The sequence below is a fragment of the Anopheles gambiae genome, chromosome 3 (assembly GCF_943734735.2).
Source record: "Anopheles gambiae chromosome 3, idAnoGambNW_F1_1, whole genome shotgun sequence".
Taxonomy (NCBI): Eukaryota; Metazoa; Arthropoda; class Insecta; order Diptera; family Culicidae; genus Anopheles; species Anopheles gambiae.
In genome coordinates this window covers 84,054,878-84,075,018 of record NC_064602.1, presented here as the reverse complement: position 1 = coordinate 84,075,018, position 20,141 = coordinate 84,054,878, and the positions used below count along the sequence as shown (strand labels likewise).

At 47.2% G+C, this 20,141-nt stretch overlaps 1 protein-coding gene across 9 annotated transcripts in view; it reads left to right on the top strand.

Annotated features, from left to right (window-relative positions):
- Positions 1 to 20,141, top strand: part of LOC1268642 (fat-like cadherin-related tumor suppressor homolog) — a 264,268-nt gene that overhangs the window by 160,127 nt on the left and 84,000 nt on the right. For all 9 annotated transcript variants that reach the window (XM_061661143.1, XM_061661141.1, XM_061661138.1 and 6 more), the window contains 2 exons: positions 1,016 to 1,985; positions 7,500 to 10,104. In XM_061661143.1, the coding sequence (XP_061517127.1) occupies positions 1,059 to 1,985; positions 7,500 to 10,104 (3,532 nt within the window). In that variant the 5' untranslated portion in view covers positions 1,016 to 1,058. The remainder of the gene's footprint in view (positions 1 to 1,015; positions 1,986 to 7,499; positions 10,105 to 20,141) is intronic.

Sequence of the window (20,141 nt, the reverse complement as noted above, 5' to 3'; positions counted from 1 at the left end):
ACTGTTTTTTTTGCTTCAATTTCTGCAGAATTGATGTCCCATTTTGCAAGAAAACCCGGAGGAAATGTAAAAGTTTTGCTTGTGCACACGCAGCATCAAAAATTGATTTTATCTTCCTTCTCGAAACTGGCCGAAATCCAAATGGGTTTTCTTCCCGGGAAATGTGAAAATAAAATGTTGAAATCCTAATTATTGCATTTGATCCGTGCTAGAGCTCAAACTGAACGGACGAATGAAACATTTCCTTCCATGCCGAATCCTACCACTTAACCACTTTATGGGTTACGAAACATTTCAATTTCCAAGTGCCCAGAATCAGCAGTCGGATGATTCCCGTCAAATGTGCTACTCCGAATTTGCCCTCAGTGTGTGTGTGCGTGACTTTTTGCGCCGTAATCGTTTAGCGGTAATGGGTCGAGATAAAATTTCCTTCCCTCGTAAACATGCACGGTACGTACACGTACCGTGAGTTTAGCTTCCCCCGGTATTCCCAGTCGTTAAAGTACCCGTGCCGTTAAAGTGGGCGACATTTTCCCGCTTAACCACGTGGAATAATAAACCTCGTATAGGGAGTTCATCTCACGTCTCAGACCGTGTGAGAGCGAGACGCGTTTTTTGCCCTGTTGTTTGCTCATACAAGATAAGAGATTTCATTCATCAATTTTCCTCAATCAAGGATGCGTGGGATGGCGGCGGTTTGTGGTCCACAAATAGAGAAATGGTGACATTTTCGATAGCTGACCCCCCGGTCCCCAATCTTACTGATCGCTACTGATGTGTGTGCCGTCTGATGTAATTCCACCGATCAAATCCTCGGTCCCTGCGTCGGGTGCGAAGAATAGGATGTTTCCCCCTCGAGGATGCTATTTCCATTGCCACGCGTCCTCCACGCGATATGACGATGGTGGATAATGGGATTTGGAAGTTGCTTTCCTTTTGGGGCAGAACTTTTCCTGATGTGTGTTACTAATGCTGTTTTTCTCTGCTCTTTCATTCTCTCCCTCCCTCCCCATAGATGCTCTGCTGACGTTCGAAGATGAGTTAACGGTTAGCTGAAGATGATACCGGGTGTGGGCGGAGTGCCACGAGCGCGGTTACTTGCACTTCTCCTCCTAGCGCTGGTGGAAGTGATAGCGCGCGCTCTAGGCGACCCCGCTCCCTACATCGCCGGCAGCAGCAGCAGCAGCGGCACTTTCCTTGATGCTGTTGTTGGTGGCGGTGCCGTAAGCACTACTAGCAATGACGTTACGGCCGAACCGGTCCGCCATCAGCGTTCGGCATCGGGCCGGGCGGCGCAACCACCACCGTACAGCTTTCACTTTGCCCACGCGGTGTACAATGTGTCGATACCGGAGAACAGCGTCATCAAGACGTACGCGGTGCAGCCGCCGAACGAGCCGCGCATGGGCCTGCACGTGACGCCCGATCTGGAGGTGCGGTACAAGATAGTGGCGGGCGATAAGGACCGCTTCTTCAAGGCGGAAGAGCGCGCGGTCGGCGATTTTGTGTTTCTTGCGATCCGCCTGCGCACCAACAACATTGTGCTGAATCGCGAGAAGGGTGACAGCTACCGGCTGGAGGTGAAGGCGACCGGGACGCGCCGGGAAGGGAAAAGTCGCACCACGCTCGAGGCGGACACGACGATCGATGTGCGGGTGCTGGATGCGAACGATCTGAGCCCACTGTTCTACCCGACCGAGTATGCGGTCGCGATAACGGAGGATACGCCGCTGCACAAAAGCATCCTGCACGTGGTGGCCGAGGATGCCGACCTGGGGCTGAACGGCGAGATCTACTACAGCATCCTGGACGAGACGGAGCAGTTCGCGGTCCACCCGACGACGGGCGTGATAACGCTGACGCGGCCGCTCCGGTTCGCGGAACGGGCGCTGCACGAGCTGACGGTGGTGGCGAACGATCGGGGCATTGGATCAACGAGCCGGAATCAGGCGAGCAAGGCGCGGGTGAAAATTAAGGTTCTGCAGGTAAGTTGCGGTTACAAGACGATGATTATTAGAATCTATTTGACGTACGCAGAGCTGCAAAACGTCATGAGCAGCACGAAAACAATGCTTGATGAGCTTGATGCTCATTGCTGATACTCAATGAAAGTTCGTCATGACATATTGAACGCGACGTGCGAGTGCTTGAGTCAAACGCGATACTCTGACTGACAACGCCTCGGGCTTAACGCCATCACAAGCATAAGCATGACATTTTCTGGCTGTGAACAGTGTTAGCCAAAGCCACTGTTTCAGTGACCAACACTCATGACTGAAACGAAGCTCAAATCAGATTACATAAACTATTGAGATGATCAGAGGTGAGACTCAAACAGTTGGTGGAATAATCATATGCTTGATGACATTTTGTTTAGCACCCAACTTGATTGATGAGTGATTTGTTCTTGATCACTCATTTGGTCACGACATTTTCTATCGGTGATAATCACGACATTCTTGGAATATACTTGGCATGTTGTCCCAAGCAGTAAAATGAGAATGGTTTCTCGCTCTGTCTGGTTTGATGGTCTGTCGGGTCGCTGCTCATCATGCTCATTTTGTTTCTGGGAACCACTCGCACGCACTGCATATTTCTTAAGACTTTCGTGATGATCACTGACAAAAAATGTCGCGACCAAGTGACTGACCAAGACTTGGTTGCACATGTCACCAAGCATGTGATAGTCGCACCAACTGTTTGAGTCTCACACCTGATCATCACAGAAGAGCTCGTGACGCAGGACTGATCACAGTAAAAAAGTCATGACATAATGAGTGACCTAGCATTGATTGCTAAAATGTCACGAAGCATGTATTGGTCACATCAATCGTTTTGAGCATCACCTCTGGTCATCACAATTGAGTACGTGACGCTGATATGGATTTAGTTTTAGTCCGATTTTTTATGACATTTTGCAGCACTGGCTGGAACCTTCTCAAATGGAGAAAATCTCAGTAAAATGTAATAATTAACATGTGAAATAACTTTCGACTTTCGTTATATCTTGCTCGTATATTCGAGTAACTGTAATATCTTTGGAGCGCATGAATTGCCTAATTTGAGAACTGACCGTGACTCAATAGTAATTCCAACTCTAAATTCACAAACGCCCAGGCACCATTACAAGAATACTGACAAAATAATCCACTCCATCAGCTTGCTTACGCGCGATGTGGGCTGCGTTAAATGAAATAATTGTTCTCCAATTTCAATTTCAAACCAAATGTGCCACAGTACCGAAGGTGCCATCGCGGTACGGGATGTACATAAATCGCAGCTCAATTATTTATTGTCCCATCGGGAATACTAAATTAGGATCAAACCGTTTTCTCTCCTTGTCCCATTAGCCATATTTTGTCATTGGCAGTTATCTCCATTTGGCGACCACATTTGGGGGTGAAGCATTTAATTTGCAGCTTAAATTTTTGCTTTATTTTCCATCCATATTATTGCAGCCCACTGAAAAGAGGTTATTTTGCTTTCCCCCAAGGAGATATGCCCTAAAAACCTTCTCTCTGGCTGAATGGTTGTTGTTTTCTGGTTTTTTTTCGATACGAACGTTTTGTATATTGTATCAATAAAATAATTGAAAATATTGCCCCGTCATACAACGAAGCGTGGTTGTGTGTTGCCGAAAAGTCGATGGGTGGCATGAAATATTACCCAGCCTTGTGTTGGTCAATATTTTAATTATGGATTTGCATTTACAGCAGGGTTGTTGGCGCCGCTGTTTTTTTTAATAGAGAAGAGAGTAGTTTGTAACAAAATATATCCTCGGACATTGCAGCAAAGCCAGTTCTTGCCAGTAGTTAATATTTTAATCTAAAAATATGCTATATTTCTGATTTTGGAAATAATTTGTCATAAAGTTGTAATTTTTAAACAAAAATCCTGGACGGATTAAGTTCTTTCAAAACATTTGAAACCATAAACATAAACCAGAAGAGGAACTCTAAATGTTTGGCAATATATTCTGCTCCACTATCAAGAGAAATTCCTGTTAAAATAACATTCCATAAACTATCTCTGTCCTTCGGCAAATAATAATTACTATTTCGCTGTGGAATTTAGAGCATCGCTGGGTTCCTTGCAGCAGCCATCGAAATAAGGGCTCATATTTTAATGAAAGATATGTCCCACTTAGAAAACGGGAACAGCTCTGTTTTCCATCTCCTTGTTAAAGTGACATTTTCTCCTCTTCCAAGTTTTGGCATTTACAAAATGCCTTCAAGAATGCTACTACCGCACAGTTTTTTTTGCTGTATGATGGGGTAAGCATTGCATCATAACCAACCTATACCGAAAAAACATACTCGCAACAGAGAGTTTCATGAAATGGGTCATGCCAATATCTCTGCTGACGCTCGGTACACTGGACCCATTTCAGAAAAGGAGCAACCGTCGGACAGACGGACTCCCATTTTGCTGTGTGTCGCTGTGCATTGCAATGCTCGAAAGATGAAAGGAATTTCAATATTAATGTTGCCCTGCGCTGATAATCGCTTAGGGCAGCCTGGAAGGATGAAACAGGGAACCGAAGGCGGGAGCATGAGGGCTGACCTTTTTCCCGGGTTATTGGTCCACCGGTTCCATTACTGTCACCCGATCGATACCGAGCGCTCTGGACATTGTTGGATAGCCACACACGCACACACACACTGGTTGCTGGTGGCTCTTGGGATATTAAGTTCTGTGCAGAACTTCGGGCGATGCTGTTGTGAGAGTTTTCACCCATTACGGAACGATTGCACATCGGAGCAGCTGTCCGTCTATGCGTTGATGGCTGTGGTGCTAAATGTTTCGAAATGCAAGGTTTTTTTTCGGCTTGTCTTTCGGTTCGTTTGTGTAGCACAGTGGAGCAATGAACAGAGCAAGAATGCTTTACAGGGTTTCCCACGATTTATTGGTCAGTTCCCATGATTTTTTGGTGCGTTCCCACGATTTTTTGGTTGTATCCCATAGATTTTTGGTTCGATCCTATAATTTATTGGTATTTTCCGATTGGATATCAATACAATTAGACCAAAAAATTCTGGGAAACGACCAAAAAATCGTGGGAACGCACCAAAAAAATATGGGAATCCACCAAAAATTGATGGGAACCAACCAATATATCGTGGGAAACCCTGTAATAGCACCTTTGTACGGTGCCGTCAGCACAATAGCTGCAGAAATACTTACTGCCAAGTGAACACAGCATTCCATCTCGCTGTAGTGTGCACTGGAATGTACAGTAATTATTATTATTGTCAAAAATATTCACTTAAAATCGGTAACCGCGCCACCGGAGGGAGACGATTCGCCTGCTACTGTACATCGGCTGACGTCAAAAGCTCATCATACATTCCAATGCGCAAGGGCAACCAAATTGAGGCGGGACATGCGGGGAACAAAAAACCGCACCAAAATTTTTGGGTCATTCCCGGGTCGGTCAGGCTAACCCGACGAACTAACGCGAGAAAAAAGTGGTGGTCCCTTTTTCTCCTGGGAACGTTTGCACAAACCCCGCATATGCTGGGTGCTCGGAGGTTTCATCGCTCGAACGACCGTCACAACCTCAACCGATACCGCCACAACGCCCATCTTTATACCTCCGTTGGTTTCCATTGGCCTACACGGTATGGGGATTTGTATAGGGACAACAAAAAAAAAAAAAAAACCCCGGTCTACTGTCCCATTGTGTGATAAACGGTTCACCAGCGTAGGCACGCACCTCTCAACTGTGCAGTGCCTTGCGGCGGTGGTTCTTGCGGGAGATAGAATAAGGAATCTTTTTATTTTATTTTTTTTCGTATCGCTCCGATGCCATCAGTGCATTTCAGCCGAGCATCCTGCGGGCGGCGCACTAGTTTGTGATGGTAAGAGATTTTTTTCGCTGATGCGAGTGCCCGTTTGTATGCGAATTTTACATTTTTGTGATTCTCAACGAGAACGGCACCAAATAGTGATGGGTAAAGCTGGCAAAAATACGGAGTCGACTCCGATCAGATTTTGAAAACTTCGGAAACGACTGCGGAAGGCAGGTCCGTACAGCATTATCCGAGGTAGTTTGGAAACGCCTGAAGTCATCCGGAATCGCCCAGAGTTGTCCGGAGTTAGGTGGAGTCAACCGGAGTCATTTGGAATGGGAGTCGTCCGGAATGGGTGTCGTCAAGAGTCGGAGTAGTTCGGAATTGACAGGACTCGTTTCATTCATTCTGGAGTCATCTCCAGACGAATCTGACCCACTCCGGAAGGTAGTTCCGCCTAGTATGCGGAGAAGTTTGGAATCGTCTAGAGCTGTCCAAAATCTTCCGGCGTCGTCAGGAGTCAGTCGGAGTCAATCGGAGTCGTCCAGAGTAGGAGAAGTCCAGAATTGACCATACTCCGAGCGACTCTGTATGACTCCAACTTCGGACTCCGGATGACTCCGGATTACTCCGTATGACCATGGACGAATCCGGTCGGCTCCGGACGACTTTGGACAACTTTGAACGACTTTGGATGACTTTGGATGACTCCGAACGACTCTGGACGACTCCGACTCCGCATATCTGTGTAGAACTGGTGGTTCCGATATAGCAGGAGCCGCAATAGCAGGACTAACAATAGCCGGAGTCATATAAGACCTGCGAGTGCGCTGCAGAGAGCACACCGCTAGATCCAGAAACGTTCATCGAGAAGGATAAGAAGAGCCTGCCAATACGGACGGCGGCTTTTTTTCCTCCTTTATGTGGTGGATTCTGCTTGAACTCTCCCAGCGGTGTTATCCTTTCAAATATCGAGTTTGATGTGGTTTTGTCATGCCCTTTGGTACATGCGGGATGTCCTGCCATGTCAGTAACAACTATCTGGGGGCGGGGCAGGGGCAAAACATTTTCGGAGCTCTCGGGTATGGTGGCTGAACGACGGAAGTTGCAAAGAATTTGCATTTGCAAAGGCAAAATTGCATAATAAATTGATTTTTATGGCCTACGGTCGACTAGGTTTGATGGCGTACGTAGAATATTGTTCGTTGCTGCCGCTCCCGAAGCGGGATCATTGCGTGGATCAGAATAGGAAGCAGGATGTTGTTGTTGCTTCTCGTTTTTTTGTGAGCATAAATGTTTTCCAGCCTAGAAACAACAAAGCAGGCAATGGGAAACTGCATCACAAACACTGCCATCCGCTACTCCGATACAACATCTCCAGTCCCAGCCGTTTCCGTGCCGTGCCATCAAAAACGAATCTAAAATCTGTTGCCGCGGAATGATTGAACCGGGTGGAAATAAAATCATAACTACCCCCGTCCGTAGCACCGAGGTCGTAAAAATGCTTTATTACCGTCAGCTCACTTCCCCCGTTCGCCATTAACCCATTCCATTGAACCGTTTAATGGGATTTTACATCCCGTGTGTTACGTGCGAGTTTAATCAAACGATTCCAGCACCTCCGCGCGGGATGTTTGCGTAACCCGACTGTACATTAAACACTTTCCGTTTTTTTCTTTCTCTCTCCATCTTTCTCTCTCTCGCTAGGTGAATCTGTTCGCGCCGGATATTTACGTACAGGCGCTGCCGGACATACTGGAAAACTCCAACACAAACATCTTCGGCATCGTGCGCGTCACGGACAAGGATAAGGGTGTGCACGGGCAGATCAAGAGCCTGGACATAGTGGACGGCGATCCGGATGGGCACTTCCGCATCAAGCCGACCGACCGCCCGGGGGAGTATGTGATCGAGGTGCACCGGTTGCTGGATCGGGAGACAGCCCCCGCCGGCTACAACCTAACGCTGCGGGCCGTCGATCGGGGTGTGCCGCCGAAGCAGAGCTACCTCGTGACACCGGTCCGGCTCGCCGACATCAACGATAATGCGCCCGTGTTTAATCGTGAAATTTACGAAGTCTCGGTGCCGGAAACGTCACCCCCCAACACGCCCGTCATACGGCTGAAGGTGACGGATCGGGACGAGGGCAAGAACGCGAAGGTGTTCCTGGAGATTGTCGGTGGCAATGAGGGGGGCGAGTTTCGGGTGAACCCGGAGACGGGTATGCTGTACACGGCCGTGCCGCTGGATGCGGAGCTGAAGGCGTTCTACACGCTCACCGTGTCGGCCATCGATCAGGGCAACCCGGGCACGCGCAAGCAGTCCTCGGCGAAGGTGAAAATCAACGTGCAGGACACGAACGATAACGATCCGATCTTCGAGACGGCCAATTTGACGATCTACGTGGATGAGAATGAACCTGCCGGCACCTCGGTAACGAAGGTGACGGCGCGGGATAAGGATCTGGGCGAGAATGCGTACATCTCGTACAGCATCGCTAACCTGAACGATGTGCCGTTCGATATTGATCATTTCTCCGGGACGGTGCGCACCTCGAAGCTGCTCGACTACGAGAGCATGCGGCGCGAGTATGTGCTGCGGGTGCGCGCATCCGACTGGGGCCTTCCCTACCGGCGGCAGACGGAGATGCAGCTCGTGATTAAGCTGCGCGACGTGAACGACAACCGGCCACAGTTCGAGCGGATCGACTGTCTCGGCAGGATACCGCGCTACACACCGATCGGGACGGAGATCTTCACGCTGTCGGCGCTCGACTTTGACTATGGCAGCGTGGTGACGTACCGGTTGCTGTCCGGGTTTGAGGACGGTTGCTTCAATCTCGACTCGGTGACGGGCATCATCTCGGTCGGGTGCGATCTGAACGATGTCGGTGTGGAGCAGCGCGAGCTGAACGTCACCGCGACGGACGGGACGCACTTTGCCGATACGGCACGCATCCAGATCAGCTTGGTGCGCAACCGGAGAAACCTGGGCGCAAACCTGAAGGCGGAAGACGGCGCTACGTTCGAGTGTCGGGAGACGGGTGTCGCGCAACGGTTGACGGAAATTATGGCCGCAGCCGAGCGGAACAATATGCCTGGTCGGGAGGCAGGTGCTAGTGGGGGAGCTGCCGATGACTTCGCCATGATGCCGAGCCGGTACGGGGAGAATGTGCACGCGCCAGAGTTTGTAGATCTGCCGCTGGAGGTTAAGATCAATGAGTCGGTACCGCTCGGTACGACGATCACTTGGATTAAGGCGCGCGATCGAGACCTTGGCTACAATGGGAAGCTCGTGTTTGGCATCTCCGGCGGGGACGACGATTCCGTGTTTCGGCTCGACCCAGACAACGGGGAGCTGAAGATCATCGGCTATCTCGACCGCGAGCGGCAGGACGAGTACCTGCTCAACATCACGGTGTACGATCTCGGCAAGCCCCAGAAATCCATCTCCAAAATTTTGCCCCTCACCATCCTGGACGAGAACGACAATGTGCCGAAGTTCGAGAAGTCGCTCGCGAGCTTCCGCGTGACGGAGAACGCCATCAACGGAACGATCATCTTTCGCGTGAAGGCAACGGATGCGGATCTGGGCCAGAATGCCAAGATCACGTACAGCCTGGTGACGGACACGAAAGACTTCCGGGTGGATCCGGAGACGGGCGTGCTGACCGTGGTGGCGCCGCTCGATCGCGAACGACAGGAGGTGTACGAGCTGAAGATACGCGCCACTGATGGGGGTGGCGATCAGAACACGCCGGCCCTGTACTCGGACGCGCTGGTGCGCGTAACCGTCGACGACATTAACGATAATGCGCCCGAGTTTGCGGTGCAGGACCTGACGGTGCGCATACGGGAGGATGTACCGCGCGGCACGGTAGTGACGGTAGTGTCCGCGATCGATCTCGACAGCGGTACGAGCAGTGAGATTGTGTACAGCTTCGGCGAGAACGGTGACGGGGAGGGATCGTTCCGGATCGACAAGCAGTCGGGCACGATACGGACGGCACGGATGCTCGACTTTGAGGAGCGGCAGGTGCACAGTTTGATCGTGAAAGCGATCGACCGGGGCACACCGTCCCTGTCGTCGGAAACGTCGGTGATAGTGGAGGTGATCGATGTGAACGAGAATCGGTTCGCGCCTCAGTTTGAGGACTATGTGCTGACGGGTGCGATCGCGGAGAACAAACCGCCCGGTGCGCAGGTGATGCAGGTACTGGCGAAGGATGCCGATCTGCCCGGGCCCGACTCGCGCGTCACGTACTCGATCAAGGGTGGCGATGGGCTCGGCATCTTCACGATCGACAATGAAGGTAGGTGGATGTTTTATTTGTTTGATTAGTGTGTAGTTGGTGGAGCGGTTCCGTGGTACAGTCGTCAACAAGAACGACTCAATAACATGCCCGTCATGAGTTCAAGCCCACAATGGACCGTCCAAGGGTAGCATCCAGGATCTTGAAATGAAAGCCTCATAGAGACTGGCATGTCCATGTAGGACGTTTACACCAAATAGGAGAAGAAGAAGTTGATTTTAGAGATTGTGATATTGATCGTTATTGATAAGACGTTGGTGACGTTTGAAACATGCGACTGATGCGATTCTGAGGTTTTCAACGCGAAAGTTTTGAAATATATAGATGATAGATAGCTCAGAACTTTTTGAACTAGAGCTGTAATGACGAATTTTGGAACATTAGCATTGTAAATTCATTCTATGAATTCTTTCTATTCCATCAATTCTTCTTCAAGATCTTGTTATCTATTTGGAGAACTTGAAATAAATTCATCAGTTTGCTTTCCCAATAATTCCACAAAATATGATTGAATATTGTTTGCTGCTTGCTCAAAATATTGGAAACAGTCAGACCTTTCCCAACCTGCTTGTATGGGGGTTTATCTTTAATTTTTTCCATACCCTGCTTGTTCCGCCTTCCCGCTGTTTTCCTATTTCCTAAGATAGCGAACTTTTCCATGCACTGGCAGCAGGATTGCTTTCCCACGCCTTCGCACTCACGGCTGGTCGCTAAAGTGTGGTACCAGCAACTGCCGCAGCAACGTCTTAATGCTTATTCCCCAGCCCGATGCTTCTTCAACGTACCCGGGATGCTCCGCTGCCTCGTGGTAAATTAATTTTCGCCCTAAAAATCAGACAAAAGTTTCCCATCGTCGGGGCGACGGTGTGTTCCGTTTCTTTTTTCCCAGCCGCTCCCGGTAAGCCTGCTGCTGCAGCTGACAAATAATTAAAACAATTCTTACACTCAGTCGTGCCGTGTGGTTTTGTTATAAAAAGAGGGAATTTTACTACTTTTACTACTTTTGCACAATCGGCGAAAGATAAGGACAGTGAGATAGGGATAGTTTCTTCTTGTTGAAAGGTTCTTTAAACTCTCTCTGTAGGGGAGAGAAAAAAAACGACAAGCAAGACCGAATGGCTGTCATTAAGTTTGGGAGCTTGACTGTTGAAGTTTTCCTCTTGTTTTTGCTCAGTCCTTTCAATTCTTGAACACCAAAGTGGGAGATGAATTTGCATTTTTTATTCATAACTCATGGGCGCTTGCTTTACTGCTATCAGCTTCGTATCGTTATTTATGGTACCGAATGGACGAACCAATATACCAGCTCTGAGCGTCTGAGCCGAAGTGGAAAGGAGGAGCAAAAATAAACGAAATACTTCACAAGAAAACTTGCTACCGCATTTAATTCCTTTTGTGAATGTTTTTTTTTTATGTTTTATTTTATGTCTGGTAGCAAAACTTTAGCCCCCCCCCCCCCGCTAGCCCGCTAGGACCAAAAAGGTTCTGACTGGTAATGGCATTTAGCAGCCATTTGTGACCCAATTCATTCGCTCATTACTGTTTGCATTTGATGTTGCCCGCGGTATAATTCTTACGAATTCGTTCGATCCAACTTTAACCGGGCATTAAAGGGCATTAGATCAAACGGTGCAAAGCGGCTGGGGGCGTTGGCGAGAACGATGAAAGTGCTCACTGGCGTCGTGAGGCAAGTTTAAAGGGAAAGTTTTGCGCTCCACGGAATGGCTAAACAAGTTGAAGAGTACTCTGTATATGGAATACGTGAAAACTTACCACAAGCTGGAGGGGAAAGGGATTTTCTTGAAATTCAATTGTTCCCTTAATCGAGTTGTGTCTAAGCCCCCAAAAAGGGCTAGTTGTCGTCTGGCGTCGGCTGACAGACATTTGCACCATTTAACAGCTCGAGCTCGAGTAACGTTGGAGCACATCATTGCTTGGTATTGTATTTTAAAATGTTCTCCCATTCTTTTACCCCTCCCCTTGTGTGGGTTAGCGTCGTAGGTAATCTCTGTCACAGAATCTGTCATAGAAATAAACTTTTGCCCACACATGGCAACTTGAAGTTGGTGAACGTGTGTGCAAGTTTTGTGATTTAATTTTCCACTTAGCTGATCAAATTAACTGCAAATCAGTTTCAATTTAGTCGCGGGAAAACTATTTATATCCCTTGGGAGGAAACCATTTCTTGCTTGCAAACTATGCAACGAAAGCTTAACGGAGTGTTTTGTTTATTGTTAATTTCTGGTTTAAGGGCAATTTGAATGCGATATCTAATATCCGCACAAGAGATATCGTCACATCATGAATGAAATTACACTCTCACGCCGTGTTACACTGATTTTCATATTTCTTTACTGATAAATTGGGTAACCCCTTGAAGATCGTTCTCCACACCTACGCAACCTAAGCAAAGGCATCTCAAACGTTTCTCCACTTCTCCCGTTCCTCCAGTTCATAAATTAATCCCAATCGAGTGATGTTGTTTAGGGGTTCTGGCGCCCAATCTTTGACCACTCACGACGCCCAGGTCAGAGAGGGAAGATAAATCAACGCCCGCGCTGTCGTTCGTGGACCATGTCCAGTAGTGTTGGAGTGTATTTGTGCGTGGAATGTTCATTCACGTGCCAACCGTCAGCATGGTGGTAGCATCAAATTTCCATACACATACACACACGGCCCACCATCTCCCTCAGGGAAGAGCTGCCAGAGTGCAATGTCCAATCTGCCCAGAGCTCATCAAAATAATCATTCCACCGGCCGCTCCAGTTTTAGTGTCGGCAACCTTAGGAATGGATTACATGCGGCCAGTAGTAAATGATTGTTTTGCTTGTTTCCGGTGAAATTTATTGCGCCACACTTTACCAAACCGGGTGGGGTGCTGTGTACGGTGACCAGGCCGAGGAAAGTCTTGGTCCCCGTGGTCGGTCACACCCGGGTTGTGGAATGGTCGGTTCTGGCGGATCTCCATCAATTTCAGCGGTCGGTTCATAATTGCTATTGACATTAATTATTGCTCATAATTTACGGCACTCAAGGGTGGCGGTAGGTGGGCTGGTGGGGCCTTCGGCTGGGATATAAAAGTCGATAATATGTTCGGTCGTAAGCCGGCGTTGGTTGTGCAACGCCTGAACTACATTTATGAGCAATATTTCGTCTGATTGTGAGTGATTAACAGCGGTCAAGCCGGTATCACTTTCATCGGTGATGTTCCGTAGTGGGGTTCGATTCGCTCGCCTTCTCTATTCGCCTCTAAGATTGATCAGCTGTGAGAGTGCTCGTTCTTGTAGGGAGAGGCAGTGTGTGTGAAGGGCTGTTTATTAACACTTCGAGAGTGCTTCAAGAGATTGATGTAATCATGGCAAACGAAGTTTAATTTTTGTTTTGCTGTGCTGGATTCATGATTTAACGAGAGAGAGAGAAAAAAACTGTACTCAATTCGTTTGACTGCAATGATAAGTGTTTAGATCGTGATATAGTCCATTTAATCCAAAGCTAATAATAGCTTGATATAAAACATCCCCGGAATGTGCAAAACAAGGTAATAGTCTTTCTCTTGCATAAAAATCGTTTGGGCTACAACTTAAGGTGTCGAACGCTCTCACCTTTCTTCCAAGCTGACCTAATCTTAAGCAAGAAAAAAATCCAAAAAATGGCGTTAGATCAAAAAGATTCCATCAGGGCCGGTCACCGATTTTCCGCTCAAAAATTATCGCCAAACTGCTGCCGGCTATTTGGTAAGTACGAAACCAGATTGTTCATCAGCAGTTTGCATATCTAATCTGGCGGAAAGTTAATACTCGTTCCGTTCGGAACACTATAGAGCTTTATCTTTTCCTTTATTTTTTTGTCGTTGGCATCGTTTCAGTTTTTCTTGCCCGTTTTGTGCCAAGGCTTTGGCTAACCTAACGACAGATGGCGCTGCTTGAGTGCAACAGACTCTAAATATAAGAACAATCTCATCGTATCATTTACGGTTGGCTAGTTCGTTTTGCAACCAGTTGTGGGGCAAAGTTGTTCGATTATTTTGGGTTAGGAGTGACGCAATGAAATCGAGGAGTTCCTATAATTGCGTTTACAAAGTACTCTAACATATTCTTACTATCTCAAAATATCCTATCGCACCCGTGCACAGGAGTAGAGAGAAAACGCTACTACATTGTAAAGTGCTCAATCGTCATCGATTCCTGCTCCTTCTCGCCACGTCAGGTGCTCACAGCCGCTCCAAAGACACTCCAGGCGATGTTTGCCAAATTTGAATATTTTCTTCCAATCATGCATGCACACACACACACATACAAAGCCATGCCGTACCTTCAATCGTATGCATAAAATGCAAATTTTTATTGCTAGCTACTTCGTTTCGGGCGCAACCGACGCACTTCGCCGGAATGAATAATTCATTCTTTTTCACGTGAACCGTCCCAAGGCTCTTGGGCAGGGTAGGAGTACACAAGTTTGTAATGCGGGCTGAAAGCTTCGATTGGTATTCTCTCGTGAAGAGTGAAAGGAAGGGATTTTGTGGGAGTTCGATTGCACAGGGCGGGGCTTTCATTAAGGCGCACTGGGAAATGCTGTAGGATGTGTGATTTTTATCAAAAACTGTACTTGAGGCTTATTGGATTATTGATTGGAAAGAAGACAAATAAGAAAAGCATGATAGTGAGTAGATTCACCCGAAGGGCACTAATTTCAATGTGAATATAATGGCTTCATCTAAAATTGTTATTGTTGGACTTGAGTCAGAAACGATAATCGATTTTTATTCAACATATATTCCAAACGTACAAGCTTGCAGACAATCGAGTTGATACACACAAAAAAGATAATATTGCACAGCACATAGCATACATTTAGGCGTCTTGATAGTAATTGCTGCATTGATTGACATGAATTGCCGTCATTTAGGCGTTGTATGATCGTGAATAAATCGAGATATACTTAGTTATTAATGGTTGTTATTAATTAATGGAATGTTATTCATTTTAGTTTTAAATTGTTTTTTTAAACATCGGTTCAAATACTGCTATGCTTCAAATTACATTTGATATGCTCATATCAAATTGCTTACACTTAAAATATCGCACAAAATAGAAACAAAAAAGTAAGAGGTATGCAATCCTCTCCCGGTATTGCACACTAGCATGAATGCATTTTAATAAAATTAACATTTCCGGCGCTTTCCTACCTTCCGCAAGCGCTTTCAACCTTCTAACTGTCGCTTATTAGTTGCACCACCGGAGTGGCTTAAGAGCGCCTAGATGCTAGATGAAACCTTCCGACACAGTTCTGCTGACCGTCGTTGGGTGAGCGTGTTTTTTGCGTCCTCTGTCCTGTGCGCCGTACCGGTATTCGCCGCGTGCCCGCGTATCTTTTATCACCGGGCTCATTTTCTTGCATGGTAATTACAATCATTATTTTGTAATTTATTTACTTTTTACAGCTACAGCACCGTTTACACCACCGTGCGGTGGAAAATGGAGCCGCCGAGTCCGGGACCAGCCGAAAGGCTTCGCATATAAGCCGACGACAACATATTTATGTGGAAGCAGCGTCGGACCGCTTCTTCTTTCCGCTCATATTCGCTCTGTGTTTGCAACGGTTTTAGCACACAGTTTCGGTAGAAATTTCCGTACGTTCGAGTAGCTCAAGTAGATTACAGCTCGCCATTTTTTTTTCTGTACGAAAAAAAAAGCATACGTGTGCACTGACCAGTGCTTTTGCCAGTGCTGTGGAAGCGAAGGCAGCTCGTTGGTAAGGGCTACGCTACTGTCAGACATAAATTATACCCGCCACAGGGTTTCTCCGGAACGCTTCCATCATCACGCTTACTCCCAGAAGCGTTTACTAGGGCTAGGGCTGAGTGCTCACACTGTTCCTAAATATTCGAGCCTCTGTTGCCTTGTGTCTGGTTTTGGGTTGTTTTTTTCTTCTCCTTCTTGGTATGGTCTGTTCATTGTGGCTTTTTGTTTTGCTTTGCGGAAGCTTTTTATTCTTCACCCCTCCCGGGAGCCGCATGTCCATGGACGGAGGAGCATAATGGCGATGCAATGGTGGCAATCATACCGCGCTGAAGCAGCACGAGCGAGCGGGAGCTACACATTTGCTAACCTTAGTGGAAGGCAATAGCTAGCGACAATGGTGCAGCCACTGTCACTGCAGTTGGGTTTGCTGCTTCTCTTAGTCGGGCTCGGGAAACTATAGCCAACGCCACATGTCGCGCGGTGGATAAATAATGATAGCTTCTGCGAGAGTGTATGGTGCAGTTAAGGGAAGGGAGAGCAATGGATTACATATGCTGGCACTGTTTGTAGTGGACTGAGGCAGAAAATGCAACGCTTCGTGTACGGGCCAGTTGGGATACTAGCGACTAACAACGCCGGAATGTATGCATTACGCCATACATCGGAGACTAATGATATGAGCACTTGATAGCGTTTTTTTTTCGGTTGCTACTTTTGGTGTGTTTGGAGGATATTTGTGGCACAATAAACAGGGAATGGATGGGCTTAAGCGGAATTGTTATCTGTGTAAAGGGGTTTTTTTTTGTGTAAGCAATATACGTCCTTGCTATCTGCAAAAATGTTGAAGTGTGGTTAAATCTAGATTTTTTCTTGTTTTGGTATACATTTAGGCGCACGATGAAAAGTAAACTTAAACATAAAGTTTTGTGGGCAATTTGGTCCGTACTTTTGCCGTTGCACGCGACCAATTTCGGCGGCAAAACTGCACCACTTAAAATAATCACAATCGTTCATCGGAAAGCACCCATATCGCTAATCACTGATTGTTCGCTGTCCCAAAAAACCCAAAATCCCTCCCAAACGGCAAACCTCGTAATTTGATCTAATTTATTCGTTAGCCTTTCGCTCACCTGCGTACCGCTGCATAGGGCATAGCAGTTGTCCTCGTGTCTACATTCCCTCGTTATACCGCGCTTGCAAAGCCGCGCGTAATCTAAATCAACCTTCTTTTTTTCACCCCCAGTTGATTGGTAGGTTTTCGTAATTTGCTCCGAATTGTGTCGGCGGTCTGGTTGGCAGCAGTATCATCGTGCACAGCCAACCAACCGTCCCTACCACGCTATCTGTCTAGCTTCGTCCGGGGGTTGGAACTGTGCCGCTGGATGTTTGTTCACCACAGTCACACAACTGCCAACGAGAACGATTGCCAAATGTCACGAGAATGTACCGAAAGAGGAGAGTCTGATTTTCCACGGTTTCCACTGGGAGGGTTTTTTTTGCTGTTGCTTTTCCGTGTGGAACAAATAAAAGCAACTCGTAGGCTCCGAGACGTCTGTTGCTCGCGAGCTGCCATTGTTCCAAGCGGGTTGGCAATAACAGACATGGGTACCGCCACGGCATCAAAAGGAAGCGTGAGCAAATAGGCCATCAGATAGTGCCAAATCAAAGATATCTTGTTGCATTCCTTCGGTGGTTACGTTCGCCCAATAACTCAGACGACGGCAGGAGACGTTGTCGTCGTCGTCGTTCTCTGCGTTACCTGGGACACGTGTTTTCCTCGCCTGCTCCAACTTCTGGCTCCACCGAAGCAACCACCGGGGCGCGTCACCATGGACTGTAACTTGAAGCAGGTGCGTGTGAGTGGCTGTGTGTACCGGCTAGATTTTGTTGCTGAGAGCTTCGCTTCTACAGCTCCTACTGCCTCTGCCGGTATTAATATAAATGCGATCGAATCAAATTACAACAACAACAGGTAAAATACCTCCAAAAAAGCAGCCCGCCACCGCTTATACCACAGCTAACGACGTACTTAGCCGTCGTTCTGAGGGCACCCGTTTGGGTGGGAGGGTTTGCTTGCCTGCTTTGCGACGGCTATGGGTTGTTTTTACTCTTTTATTGGGCGAGTTAACTCTCCGGAGGAAAATAAACACAATTTGTTAGTGAAATGGACAAATATTGCTACTAATATAGCCAACCCTCGCTTGCTCGTACGTTTGCTCGTTTGCCCTATCCTTTTAGCAGGTGGATAAGGCATAAAGAGACGAAAGTGAGGTTAATGTTGATGTGCGTCTGGCACGGAAACGGACCGGACGGATAGTGGTTGGCGGTAGTTTTGTTTTCGGTGTGGAAAAGATGGATTTGCCTAGCTATCCATTTTATTGTGGGGCCCAATTGGAAGGATGTCCATTTTGTCTCCATGGCCTTGGCAAGGGTATATCATCTCAGAAAGGGCGTCACTGATGATAGGGTGATTTGATGCGCCTGCAGTTGGCAATGTTTGGTTTATAGCACGTTTTTAACAGGCCTATCACTTGGCAACGGTTGTGATTGTGCGGAGAGTTTACATTAAAGCTGAAAGCTTTTTATTCGAAACGCCATTCCTTATATTGTTGAATACATTGTTTCATCTTTAACTCCTGTACTGATGTAAATGCTAAACTCGTACGGCGAGGAACTTAGTGCGATTAAACCCATTTTTTTCTTCGACGAACAATCAACCACACTCAGCATAAATTAATGGTGCTGACAGAACAATACCTCGCTAGAAGTGGAAGCAAAAAGCAAGTGCTCTGGTGCTTTGTCTCAGGATTGAAAAAATGAAGCAAAAAAAAAATACCCCGACAATTGTGAAAAGCGGTAAGCTGCGAGTATAATGACAAACGAGATTGGAAGCGACGGTGTGCGGAAGCGTTCTTTCAGCGAGCGGTTCAAAACCGACGCCTAAGCACTTGCGAGCTGCAATCAATCGTTGATGAAGTTCGCTCCGGCCACACCAGTTTTTTTTTGTGCCGCGGAATTTCTTGCTAAGGATGGTTTCCTGATCGATGTGGTGATAAAATAGCCGGCAGAAGACAACATCCATTTTTATGACCTGCGCTGGAAAAGGAAATGCTAACGGGCGTCATCAAGATGTTTGATCGGAATTGGAACCAGCAAATGAAGCATCGGTCGATATTTTATTCATTTCACCTTCGACTCGTGATGGTGGTGGTACAATCAATTCTGTGTCTCGATTCGTTTGCTTGGTGCTTGGGGTACGATCGGAGCACTTCGCTGCATCAGCGGAGCGAGAGCATTACTGTCGAGTAAGAATTGAACAGTGCCTTCCAGTGAGTGTAGTTGGTCGCTAGTTAATCTTGGTGAAATCGATATCCTTGTCGAAATCAAAGTTTTAGAAGCAATGAAAGTAATGACAAGTGTAACAGGACAGAAATAGTGATGAATTAATAATGTTGAACATATTCTTTCAATGCATATTTGCAAGTATTAGTGTGTCAACTAGTGATGGGAAAAATTAAGATTTCGTCGGAATCGATTCCGGCTAGTTCCGAAGTTTTCTGGAATCGATTTCTGATAGTAAGTCCGGAATCAGTTTCCGGAATCGATTCCAATTACGGAATCGGCTCCGGAACCAACTCCGGAATCGGCTGCGGAATTGGTTCCGGAATTGGCTCCGAAATTAGTTCCGGAATCGGCTCCGGAATCGGAAATGGACCCGAATTTGGTTCCGGAACCGGCTCCGGAATCGGAATTGGCTCCGGAATCAGAATCAGCTGCGGAATTGGAGTCGGTTTCGGAATTGGCTCCGGAATCAAAATCGGTTCCGACATCGGAATTGACTCCGAAATCAGAGTTGGCTTCGAAACGGAGTCGATTTCGGCATCTTCATAGTAATAGGCGTTTGGGTCCAATGATGCTATGTGTTGATAGCGGCAAAGAATCGAAATTTACTTGTAAATGATCTATTCAAATGGAGATTCGCGGACTTATTTCGCTTCCCACACTTCTTATTTCAATTCAAACCATTCCATTTCTGGAGTCAAGTTCTGATTCCGGAGTCGATTCCGATCCTGGAATCGATTCCGGAGCCGATTCCGATCCTGGAATCGATTCCGGAGTTGGCTCCGAAATCGGCTCCGGATTCAACTCTGGAATCGAACTCCAGAATCGGCTCCGGACTCGAATCCGGATTCGACTCCGGATTCGACTCCGGAATCGGAATCGATTCCAGCATCGGAATCGGCTCCGGAATTGATTCCGAACACGGAATCGGAATCGAGTAGGTCCGATTCTGAG